General features: G+C 34.9%; 3 protein-coding genes across 4 annotated transcripts in view; all 3 read left to right on the top strand.

Moving 5' to 3' along the window:
- The first annotated feature begins 1,380 nt into the window (after window positions 1-1,380).
- LOC113500540 (sorting nexin-4-like) lies at window positions 1,381-9,816 on the top strand. Its single transcript, XM_026881370.1, has 10 exons — window positions 1,381-1,593; window positions 1,668-1,774; window positions 2,355-2,493; window positions 3,133-3,310; window positions 3,698-3,836; window positions 4,376-4,503; window positions 5,425-5,587; window positions 6,090-6,251; window positions 7,131-7,245; window positions 7,602-9,816. Exons 1-10 carry the CDS (start codon window positions 1,516-1,518, stop codon window positions 7,650-7,652), a joined length of 1,260 nt encoding a protein of 419 aa, XP_026737171.1. The 5' UTR covers window positions 1,381-1,515; the 3' UTR covers window positions 7,653-9,816.
- Window positions 9,817-13,475: 3,659 nt separating this feature from the next.
- LOC113500904 lies at window positions 13,476-15,616 on the top strand. The gene is made up of 2 exons (XM_026881827.1): window positions 13,476-14,138; window positions 15,277-15,616. Exons 1-2 carry the CDS (start codon window positions 13,962-13,964, stop codon window positions 15,433-15,435), a joined length of 336 nt encoding a protein of 111 aa, XP_026737628.1. The 5' UTR covers window positions 13,476-13,961; the 3' UTR covers window positions 15,436-15,616.
- A 2,513-nt stretch (window positions 15,617-18,129) lies between these two features.
- The window catches only part of LOC113500836, an 87,632-nt gene continuing 86,233 nt past the window's right edge, over window positions 18,130-19,528 (top strand). For both annotated transcript variants that reach the window (XM_026881733.1, XM_026881731.1), the window contains exon 1: window positions 18,130-18,317. In XM_026881733.1, the coding sequence (XP_026737534.1) occupies window positions 18,247-18,317 (71 nt within the window). In that variant the 5' untranslated portion in view covers window positions 18,130-18,246. The remainder of the gene's footprint in view (window positions 18,318-19,528) is intronic.

Raw genomic sequence — 19,528 nt, 5'->3', positions numbered from 1 at the left:
ATCCGCTGGCTCCCATAGTGTGGTGACTCTGTCCATGCGGCTCACGTGACCAGCTCATTTCAATCCCCATCTCAAGGATATTTTTCCCTGCAAAATTAATTGCTATTCTGAGCATTAAAACAAGTATTTTGCACAAAGATTAATTGATCAAAAACTGAATTTGAATAATGTCTTAAAGTCGGTAAATACGCGTGAGTAAACCGTTACATCATTTAATAATGTCTTAAAGATTTTAAGTCATCCACAATATCAGGAATTAATATCTATTGATCTAATAGAAATATATACAGAGCCGCAGCTACTACTACCTAGCTACATCATCCCAGGTATCCAAGAAGATACCAATCTAGTAGAGAGTATCCACAATAAATCACCAATAGTTGAGCAGGTACTTAAACCTAAAATACACCAATGATAGTAGGATAATGTAATTAGTTAAAATCTTATTTACCTAAATACAACCAAATTAGGAGGCCGAAGCCTAGGTTTGGAGACTCATAAACTCGAAATATTTATTTGGGTACTAACACCTACAGACCTATAGACGCTGAAGTCCTATTGACTATAAAAATACAACACTAACGTTACGCGTCGGCCAGGTTTGTCACAAGTAAATAATAATTATAAAAATATTTATTTCATTTCATGCTGAGACTATAATCTCAGCATATAAATTATATTATTAAAAAAATTACCTCCTTTTTTTGTGCAAAAATATTTTATTTTAATGATACTTATCATCAGCCTAGCCTTTTCCCAACTATGTTGGGGTCGGCTACCAGTCGAACCGTTTCAGCTAAGTAGGTAACAGTGTTCTACATGGAGCGACTGCCTATCTGACCTCCTCAACCCAGTTACCTGGGCAACACGATACCCCTTGGTTCGACTGGTTGTCAGACTTTTCAAGCTTCTGACTACCTTTAACGACTGTCAAAGATGTAGGAATAACAGAGGGGACCCACAATTTAAGGTGCCTTCCGAAAAACGGAGGAACTCATTACGGACCAACCGCATCAAGTAAGGCTTAACCTGTGATCGTTTTACTTATGCGGTTATAGCTTAGCCACGGCCCACGAGCTCCTCCTTTTAATGCTACTTAATGTACCGAAAAAATCACAACCGGCACGATACGATTGCCCCGTTTGCGTCCATAAAAACGAATTCGTTGGAAGACTGTTATAATTTTTAAACTGTGCTAGAACTATGAATCACAAAAATAACCATAAAGTTTAGCACAAAACGAATAAAAACCGTCCTGAAGCTGAAATATTCCATTTTACGCAAAAAAATGCAATGACGAACCAGTTTTCTGTCTCTTTTTTACTTAGCAACATTCGCAATAGGCCTGTCCTGCTGTCAAGCTACAAATAATTTATTATCTGTCCCACAATTTTGTGTTGTCATTTGCATTTGTCAGTTTATCACTGTTTTCTTGTCTGAAAATTTTAAATAATTTTCTCTAATATACCTCAATATCTCTTCATAATTTTAGAATTAATCTGAAGTGAATAAAAAATGTCAGCACAAAATTCGCCGGTTAAGGCATCAAGATCGTCAAGCATCATTGAAACAGCGGAAGATTTCGATAATCAGGTATTGTCGTCTTGTACCTACGCCTACTTTCCTTTCTTCGATTAAAAATAATTACTTTCTTTTGTATATTCCAGGATACTTTGTTAAAACATGTTGATATATCAATCGTTGAGTCAGAGAAACGTGCTAATGGCACATTACACGTTCGAGATCACTACACTGTGTATTTAATCGATCTCAAGTAAGTATCTTTATTCTATTGTTTTCTTAGTAAATTAGCCGTCCATTATGTGTCAATTAGGCTTATTGTGGAGTTAATAGCTCTTTAAAGCGTATCAGGAGGCTATGATTCAAATTTTCCGAATAATGAGGTCATACCAGTATTAACTGTGTTACAAGAAATAATATTATTTGTTTTTGCTGTTCTAGCACCTACATTTATTGGAATAAAAGTCTAGGAGATGCATAATGCAATGCATACAATAATATTTTTACTATAAAGTATTGCTGTAGTACAGACTTGTTGCTGCAAATTTGTATAATTACAATTGTTTACTTTGCAACTAACTAATTGAATAAGAAGTTTCTATATCAATTTGTTGTTAATGTAAATCATAGAGAAAAGCAATTTTCCAAGTTGTATTTTTTGAACTTAAAGTGTTTATGTGTGTTTTTTTTTGTTACTGTTTACTACAACTGATTTTCATGGCTATTTTATACCAAACATCACATGACAGTTCAACACGCTCAAGACAGCTATAGTTTGAACAGAAATAGTTTGTTTATAGCAATTGTTTAATTATTTAATGTTATTTTTCCAGAGTGACAGATCCAGACTACAAGCTAGTTCAATCAAAGATTAGTACAATATGGAGGAGATATACAGAGTTTGAACAGATACATGATTACTTGTTAGTCACATATCCACACGTTATCATACCACCACTACCAGAAAAGAGGGTAAGTTTCTTACCATTTCACTATATCAGCTACTCTCTATGCCTGCGAATGTCCCAGGAGACTTCTGCTTGGGATAGCTGGGCTGACAGCCTCCGAAAGCCACCTGACACATAATGGGCCAACCTGTACAGTAACCGGTACTCGCTATGCCATGCACATGGTACAAGAGATACACCATTGCTAATTCATCGCAGGCTACCAAATATACTACACCTTTAATAAGGATTCTGAGTACTTGAATGATGGTGTTGGGTAAAAATAATATAAAAATTGTACCAATTGAAAAAGATCAACATGAATTCTTGCAAAGTTTCTTTTTATAATTTGTAGTGTAACATACAGTGTTAATGAGACAGTTATTAATTATACAACATTCAGATATTAGTCTATATTTCCATTTGTATCCAATAGGAAGCAAAAGGTATTATCCAATGTAATACCTTGATATGATGTAATACCTTTAACTGACTAAGTTTAACACCCTGTTATTAAAGCAGCATTTAAAAATATATTTGAAAAGATTATATATTATATTTGAAATCATTAAAATTTCGTCATACCTACACCATAACATACATCCTTTAAAATAAAAAGCAGCCAATTACCACACACCAGCTAAGTACCACTCATGACTTACAGGTATTGTATGCGTGGAGAAAATCAGACACTACAGATCCAGAATTCGTGGAGAGGAGACGTGCTGGGCTGGAGAACTTCCTGTTGCGTGTCGCCTCGCACCCTCGCCTCTGCTTCGACGACCAGTTCATAAACTTTCTACAGGAGGAACACGGCTGGCGAGAGACGATCACGGATAGTGGCAAGTTTTATCAGTATTACACGAAATGAATGGCGAACTACAAAGATGCCGATTCTTTATGACAACAAACAAAACTAACGCCATAAACACCATAATTGTACCATTTTAGTAGTTTTTATTTGCAGTGGGGAACTTTCGATATGTAAACCTATCCTTTGTAGAACTAGTGTTAAGGATCTAAATTAGCATATCACACAATGTAACAGAGTTTGAATGATCAATATTTTTATTTAAGCCCAAAAATTTATATTTGTTTAGCAGATAAAAATGCAACAAACAAGTCTTTATATTCACACAATTAGGAGATTCGGGTTTTTGAAACAATTGGATCATTAAAATAGTTCAGAATTCAATATTTGCTTAATATTAGTGTGTGTTTAATTTCAGGGTACATACTGCAAGCTGAAAATAAGTTAAAATCATTGTCAGTATCAATCAGGCTAAAAAAGCCTGATCCAGAAATTGAAAGTGTAAAAAATTATGGAAAGCAACTAGAAACTAATTTAGGAAACTTTCTTTACACAAGGTGAGTTTACTATGAATGTTTAAATACGACTGAAAGAGTTGTTATAAAATTAAAGTTTCTGAATAATTATAGCAACAACTTATGTCATAAGCTGAATAACAGAACTGACCATTTTTACATATTTTACTATACTAATATTGCCTAAACTTAACATTACAAACACAACACTCGATGGAGACCAAATATCGATTATATATAGGTAAATAGTCGCAGAACACAGCTAGCAATAAAGGCTACAGATACTACAAAGCTTCCATCTTTCAAACATGAGGCATGGAACTGGCTCGCGCAATGGTCAAGTGTTGCCTACGAAATTAAATATATCGGCAATTTATTATTTAAAAATTCGTATGTTTCTAACTCTGTCACCAATATTTAACAATTGTACAAGTACACTGTTTCACAGAGCTTTTTTGAACAGTTTTTTTCGTTTATTTTAAAATGAGTGTTGTGATGTGGAGCGTATCTTTGCTTCATAATATCGATTTACGTTCTTTTGGTAAGAATAAGTTTTTACTATATGTTGTTATTATTTCCAGGTCAAAAATAATAGAAAAGAACTATGCTCTTTGTAAACTCCATGCTAATTACGGAAAGCTGTTTAGTGAGTGGAGTGTCATAGAGAAGGACATGGGTGACGGACTGCAGAAAGCGGGACATTATTTTGGTAGGTAAATCAGAACAATATTTGAGTACAGCTTGAAATAGTATAATAGTAAAATATTTTTTTACCAAGTAAGAGGAAACAAAATTTTGTATCGAGAAAGTAACACTGAATAAATAAGTATACCTGTTAACTCTCATTCGTTGTTTCGTCTCGTCACGTTTTACATGTGCGAGTGGCGCGTGCGTGCGTATGTGATTCTACAATAACCTGTAGCAACATATAACATATCTTAACACACAGACTCGAATACTATACACCGTGATTTTTTGTCGTCTTACAAAAGCAGACCAGTTCATGTATCCAATGACTAGAACACGTTCATGATAAAAAAATAGGTATTTATGAGATTTGAAAAAAAATTAAATGCAAATTTTATTCAATATTATGATGCAATTCGTAGTTTTTTAGAAACACAGCTCTGTTGCGAGCGCGGTCCGAGCCTTGTAACAATGGTGAGGGGCGCGGGCGGCAATTTTATCATTTTTAAGAGTATATTTCAGATTTCTCTTGTTTAATTTTCTTCGTACTTATTATCTTAGTTGATGATAAAAAAAAAAATCGCGCCTAGGGGTATTTTACGTCGGATACATGAACTGGGCTGCTTTTGTAAGACGACTAAAAATCACCATGTATAGTTACCAAAAGTAAGGGCATTACTAATAAAAGTAGAATTTACAAATGCAAAATTTGTGATATATTTTTGTTCATTTGATTTTTGTGTTGAGTTTGGTTGTGGATGGATATAGGGGAAGAAGGAAACGATGGTAGATTATGTGAAAGACGATATGGCTGCAAAGAGTGTTTCTTATGAGATGACGTTAGATAGAAAGGTATGGAAGGAGAAGACATGTTGCGCCGACCCCAAATAATAATTGGGATAAGGGCAGGAGAATGATAATTCGATTTTTGTCATGTTGTTAGATTCGATAGCGGATAGCATAGACTCTGTGGCGGAGGACGAGGAGCAGCTGGCGGACCAGCTGAAGGAGTACCTGTTCTACGCGGGCGCGCTGCAGCAGCTCTGCAGCAACCACGAGACGCTGCAGCGGGCGCTCGAGAACGCGCAGGACACGCTCAACAACAGGTACACACGCACACTACATTACTTCACCTTATAAACTAAAACGGTTAGCATGGCCGTGAATTTGTCTATCATTACTAATTAAACAGCGTTTCAGACTTAGAACGTTGCAATTGGAAGGAGGTAAGGGAGGGTACCCTTTACTCTGTAGTGCACACTAATGGCTAATAAAAGAAATACACCCTTCGCCCTTCGAACTTAGGAAGCGGTGATGGGTGGACGAATCATGAGTGCTATTTCATTGCAATTCTACATTCAAAAAGTGCTTCAAAGTAGGCTTTATTTTTGTACCCCGTACAGGACACCCACTCCCTCGGGGGAGGACATGAGTAGTGTCAGACTCTTACTGACTAAACCCGAACCGCCGTGCTACGTCATCCGCGTTTTTGTGTCGGTGTATGGCAATGCGTTAAATATCTTAATTTGAATACAGATATTTTTTTTCATTCCTACATACGCAAGTGAAACCTATGCACACGTAAAAGTTTTCCCACGATGTCGTCAGGGTGTCTGAGCGCAGTCGCGCGGCGGCGGGCAAGTCGGGGCTGATGTCGCGCCTGTTCGGGACCACGGACCCCGACATCGTGCGCGACCAGACCACGCGCGCGCTCGACGCCAAGATACTCTCCGACAGGGACGCCATCGAGAAGTCCAAGACTGATCTAGAGTACGTAGCTTTATTATATAGCTAAAAAATACAGTTTTATCTATTATAACATTTATCATTCATATCATAACTTTCGTAATATTTATTTATTTAATTGCTCTTTCCGCTACAAATCGAAAATTATCCCACGGGAACAAAAATCTAGATAAAAACTTACGATAGTTTTAACCCTGTGTTAAATCTATTTACCTACTTAAGTTTCGTCTAAATCCGTTCAGTGGTTTATGTGTGAAAGAGGAACCAACATCCATTTATACAAACTTTCGCGTTTAAAATAGTAGAATCTCAATAAATACGCGTTATGATAATGGGTTATGTTAATGATCATTGAAAATACAATGACTACTTATGTTCAGGGGCCTACTGCCACGTCTTAAATTATTATTATTGCGGATAGGTTAGACAGATTGTCATACAACGTTGACGTTATCACGCTTCAACAACCATAAAGTATTATTTAAAGACGTGGTAGACCCTCTGCTCGTCGAATCGATTTCGGTGACTGTGCTTGTGAGTTACGAAGAAGTGTATAATGGTTAGGCCATTATACACTGCAGGCCTCTTAAGTGAATCAGTATTTCAATTATTTAAGAAGAAGGCTCTAGCGGTCTCTCCTGTTCATGTAGAAGTACTTACTAAACGAGAAAACAACGCTTGACACATCTACTTGCCTGATGGCAAGTGGATGGTAGTTAGTGGCCCTGACTGCTATACCGGAGGTTTATCTATATTATGTATGTATTTAAAAATATATAAGTATGCCTATCAGTTGTCTAGTATACATAATACAAGCTCTGCTTAGTTTGAGACTAGATGGCGTTATGAGAAAGTTGTGGAATATTTATTTATTATTTAATTCTCCTTTTCATTTATTTACAGAGAATTTACCAAAAAGGCATTGACGGAAATAGAGTTTTTCCAAAAACAAAAAGACAAAGATCTCCACGAGTCACTCGTTAGTTTTATAACCCTACAAGTAAAGGCTGCGAAAAAGGTGAGTTTAAGCATGCTTTAGTAACTAGTAAACTTTATTTAATGTGAAGTTTGCTGTGTAAGTGTCTGTCTGTCTGCTGATAACTAAAGAATAACTAGAAGCTGACGCCCAATCATCATCGGCCCTATATATAATAACTCCCCGCTAAGCAAAGCCTTCTCACAGTGATCTTCTCGCCTCTTATGTCCGTCGAAGCAAATCCTGCTTTTTTATATGAATTCAAAATTCGTAATCGTTTTTCAGATAATATTACCATCCAATTATGCCTACTAATAAACAGCAGATTAAATTGATTAACTATTCTGATATCCAAAATATAGCTTTTTAAATTTTTTAACGCGTTATATTTTTTACAGAACTTACAAGCATGGACGCAGATCAAAGAATGCCTGCAGAACATGCCTTAAGATCCACCAAGGAGTTTTATACCAAATGTACCTACCTTTTTGTACGTAATCGCGTTAGTCTAACTACTTTTCTATCTCACTTTATAAGTAGAAATTGTTTAGTTTCAAAACGGCGTAAGTGTATTTAGTTATTCCGTAGAAATAACAATATTTATTGTTGAGGATAATAGCTAGGCTTGATTCGAATTAGGAATTGTGAATTACACTTTACAGAAAGGTGCTTAATAGTAGTATTTTCGACTTACTAAATGTCAAAAGTTTGATACGCATAATGAGAGCTTGCTCTCAAGTTGGAATTTGATGGTTCAGACGCGTACGACTTACGCCGTTTTGATATTGACCAGAATATTTTCACACGTGATGATTTATGTGGATTTTACTCATTATAAATTTAAAGTGTGTCTTATTATAGCTCAACAAATATATTATTATTTCGTCTAGATGTCACTGGCCGCAATAATTTAGTCAAATCACATAAATATTTTTAAATTTAACATCGAAAGTCGTATTAAAACGATGATTATAACATAGTATGTAAGAGATTTTTAAAGATTTCATTCTATATATATTAAAGTTTTAATATAATCTCTATATTTTAATCAAATATAATTTTGGATAAATTGACAAATGTAAAAAGAGCTTCGAAGGGCTTACTAAGAAGTAAGGGGCAGGGGTTGTCAGTAATGCCATTGGCTTAGCGGTGCTTTACTTTCATCCTATTGGTTCGGCGATTAGTTGCTCACCCCCTTTTCTTGCGCTTAAGAAAGAGCTCTTTTTACTTGCGTCGAACTATAAATCGTAACTCATTCCATATCAATGCAGATCTTATAAAACACGTATAGTGATGTGATTAAAATCCAAATAGTATTTATCGATTCTAATAATCGTGCGTTTCCTACGATACTGTAATTCTATGTACCTATGTAATTGACACCTAAATGTTCAAATTTAATAAAGTATGTTCAGACTTCAGTTCTAGGGGCCAATGTAAATTTCTGGCGAAAGATATGTTAGATAACAATTTAATAACTTCGGCTGTTTATAGACGAGGCAATTAAAGTCACAGACACTCAATAATTCTAATTCCATGTTCACAATTTATGTCTGTATGTGTACAATTTGTGTATGTATGTATGATTCTACGTCACAACGACAGAGATGGATAGAGACAGAATCTCTAAACGACGACTTGTGTCCGAGGGTTTGTGATCTCGGCGATTATGTTTGCAGTTCGCACATAGCTTGCATTGGAAAGGACAAAGTCGAGACTTGCATTGCCTCGTATATGAACCGTCTTACTAAATCTTTGTACATAGCATTGTAATAAAAAAGTGTTCTAACTTTCTAAATTCTCAGTGATATTTGTAATGTTTAGTAGATATAACTTCTGAAAAATACATTTTTACTATACAAGTTTAAAGACATAATAATGTTACACTAATAAAAAGTAACAGAAAATGACAGAATATAAATGGTACATTTTATAACATTAATTTTTACTTTTGTTAGCAAAGAAAACCAAAGGCGTATAGTGTAATGTCATACCTGTGGTAAATATATCTCAAGATTCTTCATAATAATATATTCTTCATCATAACGTACTGTATCTGTCCAATGAATTGATAAGAGATGCAAATACGATATTACCAACAATGATGTCTATGGAATTTATAAGAAATATTTCTAACCTTTTTTCATGTTAATAAGCTACAGATACCATTACGTTAGAAAATCTTTTAAACTAAAGTCGGATTGGTTACACTGTTTTTATCTAGAGAACGGTTGCATATAAAAATTAGCAATGTTTAATTTCACATATTTTGTACACGGGTGAGACCCCACGAGCATGAAATCAGTTCAGCTAGTTATGTTATAAAAACATTAATGAATTATAAAAGCAGACGTGACCCCTTGGATTAACATTTCAGGTAACTCAAAATTATCTCGGAATTACTTTTATCGTAAACTTCATATCAACTAATTAATTAAAGCTACGGGTAACAGATATTTACAAAGGAAATCAGTAAACTAGCCTTACGATATCTTCACTTCATAACCCCGTTCTGAAAGGATAGCCGTCAGTTTTATAGATATTACCCCTACTTGATTATAACTCTGTGATTGTATTATATTGTAAAATTATATCTATTACATTGTTTGTCAATAAGTTTTCGTTTATTTATGTTGATTAGATAATTCAGTAATGAATCAGTTTTAAATAAACTACAACACTTTTTAAACATTTTTTTCTATACCAAAATTACCAATTTCCTTATCCTAATTAAGTAGCTTGTTAGGACAAGTCCAATTCGGATCGACATATCAGATTAAAATTAATAAAAGTATGTAGTAGCACACAACATGTTACAAGTTAACGTACATAATAAATAGCCAAAAACATAAGTTTTAAAAATAAGCTATTACCTAGAAGTAGAGGCCGAGTGTCACAGCAGAGTACAACCTTACCTCGATTAATATTGAGGTCACATGGACCTCCTTAAATTATAATATCTACCCTCGAACAGAACCCTTTTTGCGTCCTCCATTTTGTCTCTGCCCTTCTACTTTCCCCGTCACGTCTCAAGTTTCTCTAGTAAACTTTGAAAGCGTGCAATTAGTAAGTTTACACGTGTTTCAATTTATATAATTGGCGACAGGCGCTCTGAAGTACTACGGAGGCTACAAGTTGCTGGGAACCTGAGCAGGCGACTACTTTACCTTTTGTTCTTCAAGTGTAAAATGTCAAAACTTAAGATGGTACCAACTTGCTGAAAATGCAGTTTGATAAAGTAGGTAAGTATCTAATGAAGTTGCACTACAATATTTATTAGTACAAGAAAGGCTACAATAAAAGGGTTTTTTTACTCCAATAAATCGATATTACTGATACTAACCTTTTGGGTACAGTAGAAGTGAAGGGTAAACTATCTTAAAGGGAAGCCGGACGTGCCAACCTTGCTCAATTGTATGTGTATACGTTTGTTACCTCTTCACGTTGAAACGGCTGGACCGATTCGAAGAAGTTTAGAATGGGCGTAGCTGTCACCTTGGATTAATACAGGCTTTTATCCGACTGTGTTTGAGGGTAATGAGTTTGCAGCCATAAACGACATCGAGCTGCTAGCAACAGTAAGTTGTCACACATATACCTACCATCTTCTACAATTTAATACAAACACTATTTATTTGTAAAACCTCGTTATTAACTTAGTATACATCAATATGGCGACACTTAGTTACGAGTTGCAATAAAAAGTCTGAGTTCCCACGATGTAGACCATGTACACAAAGAAAGTCCCTGATAAATAAATTATTAATGTCTTGCGATAGTAAGGAGGATTAAAAAGCGGTCAGTAACGCGCCAGCTAGGTACATGGATTCTTGTAAGTTCTTGGATAATGGATAAAGTCAGGGCTGGATCTAGGGGCCCAGGGGCCCCGAGGCAACAAAGGAGTGGGGGCCCCCTTGGTTTAAGTTATTTTCATTCGGTGAAAAATTTATCGTGATTTTTTTAGATGCATAGTGTCAATAAGTCTACCTTGGTTTCATTTTTTTTTATTTCATCAGGAGTCCTGGGCCCCTAGTCATAGTGGTGGGCCCCTGGTCATAGTGGGCCCCTTGGCACTGACCTAAAGTGCCTTATGGATATCTAAGAATCAATCAAAATCGAAAGTCATTTATTCAAATTAGGCTACTTTTTGAAGTAAGATTACATTGTACGTAACATAGTTTTACCACCCCTTTCACGATCTATTCTAACTAGACAATAATGTAGGTCATTTTTAACTACACGTAAAGGCTTTATCATTTAAGGGTGATACCCTAATGTTATGAGCCTACAGGCCGCCAGCGACCAGCAAGTTCACACGTGTGTAATTACCTCCCTAACGTTTACTAGTTAACGATAAATTTATTGATTCCATGGGCTTCAAACCTCAGGTGACACTGAATTTATGTTATTTATGTCATATGTGCCGATTTTAACTAAATTCCGAAAATAGGACATTTACACTACGTTTTTATCGGCCGATAGTCTCAATAGATGGCATTGGTTTTCAAAATATCTACGACTGACTATCTTACCTGTACAAAACTCTTTTTTAAACTAAGTATGTAAGTTCTATTATCCCTGAATCCCTGACACAGTTCGATAAGTGCAACAACAAAATCAAAGAAACTGTATCATTAAGTTGTCGATACGGTGATAAGCTCAAGGATGTGGCATTTTAGACTACTCGGATAAGTTTCATGATTTTTGCAAACATAGTATGTTTGTTTAATTGTTCATTAGATCTTCACATTCAAACAGCTGGAGCTATGTCGATAAAATTCGGTTCTCTCTCTCTGAAGATCAGTCACTTAACTGTCTATACAAGACAACATCAGTGACTAAACTCGTTACATTTGGTTTTTACAGATTTCCCATCAGTGAATAAATATTTTTATATTTTTTTATCGGGGCAAAATGCTTCAGACTAAAAATATGGACAATATGACAACAGACTACTCAAACATTAAACTCGTAAAATTTACCGATGATTATGTAAATTCATAAGCACTCAGCTAGTATGCTGGCTCGGGTTGCTCTGGCCAGACAAACCTTTCGACACTTATTTCAATTAATAATAGATACAGACGACATCAGAGTTATTTACAGACCGTTGCATCGTTTTTCATTGTAACTCACTGTCAACATTGGCAATGCGTCTACGATCTATTCTGAAAGGAATCCTATATACGATTAATACGATATGCAATGCTCTTGTTCTATCATCAAAAGTCAAACAGACAACTTTTATAGAGTTTGAAATAAAAAAGTTGGTAAAAAAATAAGCCTAGACAGGTAGTTTTTGCCTACGCCATTGACGATGAGGATTTCAATGATCGACCAAAGTAGCCTACATATTATAAACTAGCTGTTGCCCGCGACTTCGTCCACGTGATTAGAAGATCTTGAACCGTTTTCGCAACGGAAGCCCTCAAAGATGAATAATAACTATCCCCGTTTTTGCCACATTTTCTATTGTATCTTCGCTCGTTTTAGTCGCAGCGTGATTTTATATAGCCTATAGCCTTCCCTGATAACTGGTCTATTCAACACAAATAGAATTTTTCAATTGGAACCAGTAGTTCCTGAGATTAGCGCGTTCAAACAAATAAACTCTTCAGCTTTGTAATATTGGTATATATGAGAGGTAAAGTATTATTATTGCAGATGTGAAAGCGTGTCAATGCACTACCCGGTCCTGTAGAGCTGCATCTTTTTTACCCCCGGAGCAAAAGATGGTGGTATTAGTTTAGCAAGTCTGTATGTGTATGGAATCATAGCTTGAGAACGGATTGAGCGATTTCAATTTGGTTCGTTTTGTATTAAAGGTGAATTATGCGTGAGTGTTCATAGGTTTTACTGTAGGAGTTTTTTAATTTTTGTACTGAGCAACTATATAAATATATCTTTATATGTAGTTAATGAAAAAAAATGACCAATAAGAAATTGATAGATATTCTTCATTGTTAATTGCAAATTGCAACTTTGTTTCAACTCATACACTCATATACGTCATACCATCGAGAATAACTTTTGGCTACAATCGCTATCATACATGTTTGACATGCACAACGGGTCGCTATTAAAAGATCTCCCCGAGAAATATTTATCTGTCGTTAAAAATAGAGCAATAGTACGTATCGGGCATTGACCTCGCAGTCTCTTCCACTCCAGATAATTTAAAAGCAATTCCGTCTTTTACTGACTATAAACTTGACAGTAAACGACTTTGTAAATTGTATTGTAATCTGCTAAATCATAAATGGTTTTAAAACGAAATTTTTGCTCTTTAAATTGAGATTTGCGATGTTTTGTGATGGTGTTTAATCTGATTGCGATGATAACATTTGAATGTACAAATACAGAAAAAATGAGATGAGAATCTTCTGCAGGCCAGGTATTTTGTATCTACCTATATATAGAATATATTATTTCTTCATCTCAATTGAGTTCTTTAGATTCATAAAGGCCAAATAGATAGTTCCAGTCCTAGCAAAATTTACAACTGCTTAGTACAAATAATGAACATGACCATAGCATGTCAAAGTTGACCACGTCTGGCCGCATCAATTATTCGTGGAGTCGTGTCCATATAGAATCGATAGCAAAATGGGTCACTGTCATAAACACAGCCGTTTCTTACGGACCATTACACAGGTGTCCACAAAAGCAGAACGTAATATTATACCACTTAGTACCACAACTGGTATTACCAGAATAATACGATAAAAATACAAAAACTGATTGAAAAGTTACTCAAAATGAAAAATCAGCAAGTAAGCGTGGATTTTTGGGCGATGGCCAAATCAATGATGATGTATGGGTTTCTAACTCTAGCGGGATGGATGATGTTGAGGCTCTTTAATGCGGTGTTTTCGTTACCAAGGAGGTTGAGGACACAACAGCAGAACATACAGGCTACCTTAGAAGAGTTTCAGGTACGATTTTTATTATTCTTTATTTACACATACTGTCATCATCATATTTCACCCACGGCTGAGTATAGAACTCACTTTGTTCTTGACACCTTGACAAGAAAAGGACAAGGATCGTTTAGAAACACGAGACCTATTCCAGGCTTTTTACAACAATAACGAAATGGACAAATACACAAGTAGGTAACCAATAAGCCTCACCAAACTCATGAATCCTTCTCATTCTATTCTTATGACTAGTAAATATTTGCAAGCTCTTTCCGTATTAAACAATAATATCTCGTCTGCGGAGGTACAATTAATGTAAATATTTTGATATGAATATCATTCCAATGTTCATTTGTTTGACACTTAGAAGCTTCTTGAAACGCAATTTGGAAATTAAGTTTTGCCTTAATTGAATCAATTTGATTTGGTTAAGTGAGTAATTATAAAAATCACAGTGCAAGCCGTTTCCTGAATCTAATGAAACTTATGGCCCAACTTTCGTCAACATCTTATCTAACCCCACGTTTCGGCATCACGGTTTCACGTTTGACAAAGGACAATATTAGTACTAGCATTCTCACCTACCTCTAAGCCAATTTATATTTAAATTATAGGCACATGTAACTTGGCTAAAGATAGCTACATTTTATCTGCTTTATAACCCGTTGCTATTATTGATTTCCTTACATGCCAAATCACTCACTTGAGACAATCATACTAGCTCTGGCTTTCAGTCATATCACTCCACTCAAGTCTAGGGAGATTTCCACAAAGATAACACTGAACTTCAAATGAATGGAAATTTCACGAGACTTATAGGAAATAAGCTAATAAGATACCTATTGCTATCATCGTCAAAACTATAAGAACGTCGAATAATAATCGAATAGTAAATGTCAAAAATAAAACATGACGGGGTAGAAGTAGTGAGAATATATGTTCAGGGTCAGTCGCCAGGTCATGAAGAAACATTATTGAGTGTAGAAGAAGAGACGCCGCTCTTTACCGCATAGTGCACTTTCACGCTTCCACCTATCCAAATAGATCACGATGTGGTGATACTTGAAGTCATGGTCTCCTAAATTCTACAGCTTTATAACATTGTATCTATTCGCGAATCCATTTCAAACAAATCATCTTCCCCATATTCCAGAGACGTTATCCCGATCTGAATGTAACGGAAGAAGATATAAAGAACGCTGAAAAAGAACTAGAAGAATGGAGTAAAGAAATAGACGATAAAATGAAAGAAGATGGCAATGAAAATGCTGAAACAACGCCAGCTGTTGAGGAGGACAAGAAATCCATATGAACAGTAAGAAAATAGTTAGCTGCAATTCGCAAGGTCGTTCGCAATCAATAGCGATATACCTGTACCGAGTACGTAGCATTAGGTATAATAATCACGTTTACCGTAACTAATATTTACACTGTGTTTATTACAAATATAGAGATTCACTATTAAATTCCGATGTCGCAATTTTCTTACGGAATTATATTGTTTTGTTTTTTCTCTCTGTCGTATCGCTCTTCGCAGATAGATCATGATCATGGTGACTATATATTTTCCTGGGTGTTTTCTTAATAGTGATCTCTTCAAAACAAAAGTGTGCTGGTTTATTTTGGTCTAATCAAGCATTTATGCTGTCAAGAATGACATAAAGATAAGCTTTGTTAATCCCTCTGCAGTTAACAGCTCTTTGGTAATTGTGAAATAACCTCTTTGTAATGTTGATAGTCATTCTCTGCTATTACCTGTCATAAAGCCTTCCTAATTCCGTACTATAATTTACAGACTTATTAATGTTTAGTAGTTTATTGTATGACTTATCCATCTGTCTCCATCAGAATTCTAATCTTAAGAAAATGAGTTCTCATGATGCTAATCTGTCATTTATCTTTTTATGTGCATATACCTGTTTAAAAGCAATGGTCCAGTAATAGAAAAAAAACAAATACAAGCAAAAATGCACCAAATACTTAATTTAATCCAGATGTTTACTAACAGCAATTTTATATAACTTGGGCTTTATTTTATTTTTAGTATATTTTATATTTATTTTTCTTTATAATATAGACCTCCTTATAATAATTATTCAGCATGTTACCATATCGATCCATATTCAACAGAACGGCGGCGTAATGATGACGTCATCCCTGTTAAGACATATTGCATTGTATTTGGGCAATTGCGATAATAATTCTAAGACCACTGAACTGAACTCGTCCGCCTACTAAGCAGGTACCTAACAAGTTCCAGGTATACGGAATAATTAATTCTTAACTAGTTCCTCCCACAAATACCTACTGCAACTAAAGACAATATACTATGATAACGAGACGTAGAAATTATTTCTGATAAGGATAAAGAGACTGAAGGCAAGAAGTCTTGTACGTCGCGGGTGAGATGGTAGATTGGTAGATGGCCATACATTTCATTCACCACATACTAATCCTTTGTGTTAAATTAATGACATATATGTATATGCTAATGTCATGCTTATTATTTATTAATAAAAATTCAAAGAACAAAGCGATGCTATAGAGAAAAACCTTGCAAATAACTGTGACAAATAAGTACTGGTTCTAAATAAACAAAATTACACACACAAATATGCGAATGCAATGAATAACAATTGTATGAAAAGTGCCACTAAAATTATCACAAGAAAGTATCTTACTCTGAAAGTTATTACAAATTCTTGAATTTGAAAAATAGCGCTAATTCTGGAATTTGTACAGAAATATTTCGGGAGATTTATTCATGTAAAATAGGTTTTTTAATAGAACGGAAACATGGTGATAGTAGCATCTCTACAACAAACAATACTCGCTTTCACACTTCACAAAGCAATCCCTGATAGCGTATCTTTTCATTTCCTAACATTTGAACTAGTTTACTAAATATTTGTTAGTGATATTTGAATTGTGATGCCTTAGTCTTTTGTTTTGAAATTCATTAATAGCTGAGGCTAAAACTTTATTTCTTTAAACGATCCTGGTGTCTTTTTGACGAAAAGGCCAAAAAAATACCATCAATAAAGATGACTAAATATGGTACCTATGCTACTGAAATTAAATCAGTCATTTATTTTTTTAATTTTCTAATTTGTAGATATTTGCATCAAATGCAACAAAATGACAGATTATCAAATGCAAGATAAGTATGAGTTCTCCCTTTGCAAGTACTTTCCTTAACAAACGAAGTTTAGGACGTAATTTCACGAAAGTCTAAATTTGCAACGGCGAATAAATAGCCCTATTGAATCATTAGTATGAATGACACCTGTCAATAGTGTACCCCGGTGTTTGAGTACTGTTTATTGTGAAACTTCTACTTCCGTTCAATTGCTTGCTGTTTCATAACTAAATCGAGAAAGTAGACTTATACCGTAGTGGCACTAGTGGGCACTAGTAGCGTGAAACTCATTCATTGATTATTCTGACTTCACGTTATAGAATTAAAGTTATAAATTACTTATTTCGATTAAATATGTTTTAGTATCAGTAAATTGTATCCTAAACGTGATAATGAGCGGCAGTTCATCCAACTTAACATTCTTTTTAATGTTTATATTCTCATGCCTAAAATTCAATTGGAATAATTCTTTCTTTCACATAACATCTACGTCAGACATTATACAAATAAGTAAGCGTCTCGCAGTTGGCCGCACAATCAATAACGACGAAAGTAACTCGCCCGGGCACAAAAGAAATGCTCGCCCGTGGCTTACCCCTCGAAATTGAAGTTCGAAAACCCACCGATAGATGGCACTAAACTAAATGATACAAAAGCTCGCGAAACCGGCCCCCCGAGGCGTGGTTCCAAGAGCTTTCACCCCGGCTTTAATATTATTGATCGCTATTCAAAGCACCGATGTTCTTGTAAATATATAGTTGTATTTGTCGTGTTTATTGCTATCATGTTAGTCGGTCGATATTAAAAATACGTCCTCGATGTGTAGATAAGTTATCAAGAGCTGCTAGCTGGTTGTAAACAGTGACATATTAATCAGTCGAGTGCATGGCTCGCGGTACGTCAGGCGTGTCGTTTGCTCAATTAACTATAAATCGTGTGATTAGTGATGTTCTGTGTGACTGTTGAGCTGGTGCAGTGATCATCATGACCAGATCCAGCTACAGGCCGCTCGTGCCGCGGTCTTCCAACAACTCCTTAGAGAACCGAGATACTGGGTAAGCTTCATATTCATAATTTTACTCTATACGCAAATTAGTCAAATAATATAAATAAATGTATGAATTAGTGATGAACATAAGGAAACTGTTTTATTTTAAGCAGGATTCTGAGCTAAAGTCAGGACCTTCCATTCAGTAGTAATTTATTATGATACCTTAAACCACTTGTGTAGCAGGTTTTGCAAATTTTGAATAAGGAATGCAGTGTTTTAATTATCCTCCTTTTTACGATTATACTTGTTATATTATACTACATTTGTCTGATACCTCACTAACCTCATATATATTAAATAAAAAATCTTACGTAGGTAGCTATACTTACGTATAAAATAGCCCGCCTTTGAGACAGTCATTTAGAATTATAATCAATTAATCTGTTAAACTGGGATAAGCTAATCTGACTTTTTATTTCATTAATTATTTCTTAGGTACTTAGGTACATACATACGTCATTACAGGCTCCGTTCAATAATGACTTCAAAATCTTTTATCTTAAGCGTAAAATAAAACGTATGCGAACTACCTATTATGATATTAACAAACAAAGGAAGATCAATGACCAGTGAGTATTATTGCAGGAGAAAAACAAATGAGTGCAGTCAGCTGTTCCTTTCGCTACGTCTTATTGAACTAAAACAGCGCAATTTGTATGTTATATCATCTCAAGGAGTAGAAATATAGTATTTCAGATCTTTGTGAATAAAAACTGTAGCTACAGCTAGCATATTGAATTTCTCTTCGTAATATAGCAATATTAAAGTGGATTTCTTGACAGTAGGTTCAAATGACAAAGAGGAGCAAATGCTTTATATCTGATATGAAACATAGATTTTTCATCAATATTATTGGTATCTATCATATTTTTAACGAAGTTTCTCAAAACTTATTAAATAATTAAGTAACATCAACATTAGACACGAAATTATATCTAATCACTCATTACAAAGTACGTTATTAAATAAGAACACTAAGCTACTTATAGGTATAATATTATCTTCCGTTTTTTTTCAAAGGAATTAATATAATTCCTGTGTTCTAGACAAAATGAATGATTTTATTATCATGCAATTCACAGAAGCCAGAGATATGGAGCCGCTATAAACATGACAAATATAGTTAACATAGAATATATAATTACTTAATTGCCCTTGCTTTATTTTTAAAGATTATCTATGGAATCTAGAACCACGTTTTAAAGTAATAATGTT

Source organism: Trichoplusia ni, chromosome 14 (genome assembly GCF_003590095.1).
Source record: "Trichoplusia ni isolate ovarian cell line Hi5 chromosome 14, tn1, whole genome shotgun sequence".
In the NCBI taxonomy this organism is placed as follows: domain Eukaryota; kingdom Metazoa; phylum Arthropoda; class Insecta; order Lepidoptera; family Noctuidae; genus Trichoplusia; species Trichoplusia ni.
This window is presented reverse-complemented; position numbering and strand designations above follow the sequence as displayed.